The 4203-nt window shown below is 40.6% G+C and overlaps 1 protein-coding gene across 1 annotated transcript; it reads left to right on the top strand.

Moving 5' to 3' along the window:
• The first annotated feature begins 2900 nt into the window (after positions 1-2900).
• On the top strand, positions 2901-3839 carry LOC130829456 (olfactory receptor 7A10-like). The gene has a single exon (XM_057696003.1). It carries the CDS (start codon positions 2901-2903, stop codon positions 3837-3839), a length of 939 nt encoding a protein of 312 aa, XP_057551986.1.
• The last annotated feature ends 364 nt before the right edge of the window (positions 3840-4203 follow it).

Here is a 4203-nt window from a genome sequence, read left to right as displayed (position 1 = left end):
GGCCCCAGTAATGGTTAAGACAGCAACAGTGCAGCCAATCCCTCTCACCTTTAGAATCTCGTTGATTTCCTTTCTGTGACCAGCCACAAGTAACTCTGCTTTTAAAAGGCTAGTGTGATTAGTTCACACCCACTCAGATCTCTCTCTACTTGTAAGGTCAACTGACAGTAACTTTAATTATACCCACAAAATTCTTATTGCCATGTTACATAACTTATTCGTGGGAGTAATAGGTGAAGGTCATGGAGGCCATCGTGGAATTCTGCCAACTACACATACCTTATAAAGCATGATAATAAGCCCTTTCTCAGAGAAGTGCTATGAAATAAAGCATATGTAGTTATTCTGCTTCAACCCCAACTGGGGGTACAATTTAAGACAGCAGAATTAATGTCAAGCTAATTCAAAGGATCCTCAAATTCAAGGGGTCCTTGGGCCATACCTATGACCAACTGGCTACAAATTCTGGAATTCCCAAGAACTCCTTAGGTTCAATAAGTCATGAGAATAACTTGCAGAACTCATGAAAACACTATCTTAGTGATTATTATCAAAAATGATACAACCCATGAACAGTCAGCTTAAGAGACACACAGAGTGAGGTCTGAAAGGGGTCCAAATACCAAGCTTCCATGTCTTACCCCCATGGAATCAGGGTGTGTCACTCTCCTGGCATATCAGTGTGTTCACCAACGAGGAGGGTTTTCTGAGCACTGGTATCCAGAGACTTTATTGGGGTCTCGCTACATAAGCATGCTTGATTATATCATTGGCTATGTAATTGAACCCAGTCTCTAGCTTCTTTCATCTCCCTGGAGCTTGTGATGGCTCAAAGACCCAAGTTTCTAACTACATGGATTTTCTAACTACCAGTCCCATCCTAAATACATCCAGGGGGCCCCCTACAGGTCACCTCATTAGCATAACAAGCACACTTCAATCACCTGAGGAATTGCAGGGGTTTCAGAAGCTCCGCATCAGGAACCCAAAACAATAACCAAATGCTTTATTATATAATAGGAGTGTATAACTTTTATGCTTATGTCACTGTCATTTCTCATCTTTTCATGTCTACTATATGCTCTGCCTTTCCTTTCTCCATTATGCCTTGTGACAGGTTAAATATGTCCCCCAATATATTAAGGTCCACATCCCCAGAACCAGTGAATGTACCTCATATGGCAAAAAAGTGTTTTACAGATGTGATTACATTAAAAATTTGGAGATAAGGAGTCATTCTTGACTGTCTGGGTGGGCCTAATCTAATCATAGAGTTCCTTATAAGGGAGGCAAAAGATCAAGGAGATGGAAGACCATGAGATGATGGAAACAAGAGGTTGCAGTAATGTGAGCAAAGGGTCCAAAGAATCCAGACAGCCTCCAGAAACTGGAAAAGACAGATTTCCCCTCTAGAGACTCCAGAAGGAGCCAGCCATGCCAACCCCTTGACTTTAGCTCAGTGACACTAATTTCAAACTTCCGGTTTCCGGAACTATAAGAAAAATACATTGGTGTTGCTTTAAGCACCCAATATGTGGTAGCTTGTCTACTCATAGCATTATGAAGATCAAATGAATTGACAAACAAGCTGATTAGAACCATGGATGTATTCTTACTAGCCATAAGTCTTATGTAAGTTTTCTTATATAATTCTGCATTTCTAACAAGTTTTCCAGATGATGCTAATGCTTGGGTCTGTGGGTGACAATAAGAGCAAGGAGCTAAATAATTCTATCTCAGAGCAATGGTAGAAATATTGCTGGCTTTGAGCTATAAGATATGACTAGGGACTGGGTTACAAACTGGACTGGGAACAGAGGCAGAAAGAGATTGGCTGCATTTTAAAAAACATATTTATTTATTTATTTATTTATTTATTTATTTATTTATTTATTCATTCATTCATTCATTCATTCATGCATGCATTGGGTCTTTTTTTTTTCCAGTTGATAACTTTACTACATTTGACTTCACTGACATTTGACTTTTTTTTTTTGTAATCTCAACATGTTTTGTATATCAAGACCTTGGCTTCATGTGTTCGTCATAAAACATCAAAATTCTTTGTCTTGACTTTATCCTTTCAGATCTTTTGGTGATTATAACAGATTCATTTTTGGGGTTTTTAAAAAGCTCTTTATTGGAATATAATTGCTTTACACCCTTGTACCAGCTTATGAGGTACACCAAAGTGAATCAGCTGTATTTATGCATATATCTCCATATCCCCTCCCTCCCGTGACTCCCTCCCACCCTCCCTATCTTGGCCCTCTAAATCATCACCCATCGTTGAGTTTATCTCCCTATGTTATGTAGGAACTTCCCACGAGCTATCAGTTTTACATTTGGTAGTGTATATGTGTCAATGCTACTCTCTCACTTCATCCCCGCTTCCCCTTTGCCCCCACCCCACCCTGTGTCCTCAAGTCCGTTCTCTACATCTGCATCTTTATTCTTGCCCTGTCACTGGGTTCATCAGTACCATGCATTGGGTCTTAGTTGCGGCACTTGGGATCTTTCTTTGCGGCTCCTGGGCTCTTCCTTGCGATGCACGGGCTTCTCTCTAGTTGCAGCACGTGGGCTTAGTTGCCTCGCAGCATGTGGGATCCTAGTTCCCTGACCAGGGATGGAACTGGTGTCCCCTGTATTGCAAGACGGATTCCTATCCACTGGACCAACAGGGAAGCCCTGAGACTGGCTGCATTTTTATCCTCTGAAATTTTCAGCTAAACTGACCGTGATCCATTGACAAAATACAGGAATATATTTATGTGTAAACTCTAATACTAACTATTTATATAATGTGAAAAATATGATCAGTAGTAGCCCAGTTGATTAATAATGTCTATTTGTTTGTATTTTTTTTTAATTTCCTCTTTCAAGACAGTAACACCAGCTATATGGAACAGGCAAATCACACAAAATTTTCCGAATTTATTCTCCTTGGACTGTCAGATGAGGCACAGATGCAGCCTCTCCTCTTTTGGCTTTTCCTCTCTATGTATCTGATCACTTTTGCTGGAAATCTTCTCATCATTCTGACAACCATCTACGACTCCCACCTTCACATGCCCATGTACTTCTTCCTCTCCAACTTGTCTTTTTCAGACATCTGTTTCACCTCCACCACCATCCCAAAGATGCTGCTGAACATCTACATCCAGAACAAAAGCATCACTTATGAAGGCTGCCTCACTCAGATGTATTTTTTCATCCTGTTTGCAGAACTGGACATTTTCATCCTCTCTGTGATGGCCTATGACCGGTTTGTAGCCATCTGCCATCCACTGCACTATACAACCATTATGAGCCCCCAGCTCTGTGGCTTGCTGTTGCTGGCATTTTGGATACTGAGTGTCCTGGACTCTTTGCTACGTGGTTTACTGGTGTTGCGGCTGACCTTCTGTACTGACTTGGAGATTTCCCATTTCTTCTGCGAAATCAATCAGGTTATCAAACTTGCCTGTTCTGACACTCTCCTCAATATCATAGAGATGTATTTTGCCACTGGGCTGATGGGCATCATCCCCCTCTCTGGCATCGTTGTTTCTTATTCTCGGATTGTCTCGTCCACGCTGAGAATCACATCAGCGAGGGGGAAGTATAAGGCATTTTCCACCTGTGGGTCTCATCTTTCAGTTGTTTCCTTGTTTTATGGCACAGGTCTTGGGGTGTACCTCAGTTCTGCCACTACCCAAAATTCCAGAGCCAGTGCAATAGCATCTGTGATGTACACTGTGGTCACTCCAATGCTGAATCCATTTATTTACGCTCTGAGGAACAAGGACATAAAGGGGGCTCTTAAAAGGCTTGTTAGCACTGTCACTTTCAATGAGTGACAGGAATGTTTATCTTAGGGCTGAAGAAGTTCTCATAAGTAGCCAAGAACAAGATTGGCATCCAAAAAACCTGACATTTCTGCTGTCTTCAGATACTTTTTTTTTTCTTTTTCTTTACCCCTATGTCTCTTCAATCAATAATACCACGTTTTATTTTCTAACATTGCTTTTTTTTTTTACATTACTTTGATATATATCTTTCTTCATTGTTTCCAAACGTTTTCAGTATTTCAGGATTTTCCTTTCCAACTTTGGAAGGGAAGTAATTTGGGAAAACCCATTTATTTCAAATGGTAATGTCTATTTCTCTAAATACATCCTCTTCAATGGTTTTCTTTTTCATGGTAGAACTGTGATTAGGTGT

The sequence above is a fragment of the Hippopotamus amphibius genome, chromosome 9 (assembly GCF_030028045.1).
Source record: "Hippopotamus amphibius kiboko isolate mHipAmp2 chromosome 9, mHipAmp2.hap2, whole genome shotgun sequence".
Classification (NCBI taxonomy): Eukaryota; Metazoa; Chordata; class Mammalia; order Artiodactyla; family Hippopotamidae; genus Hippopotamus; species Hippopotamus amphibius.
Note: the sequence above shows the minus strand (reverse complement) of the source record. Positions and strands in the feature narration are given on the sequence as shown.

What these genes read in the sequence shown, in the direction of transcription:
- LOC130829456 (XM_057696003.1), top strand. Translation starts at nt 2,901, where the DNA reads ATGGAACAGGCAAATCACACAAAATTTTCCGAATTTATTCTCCTTGGA.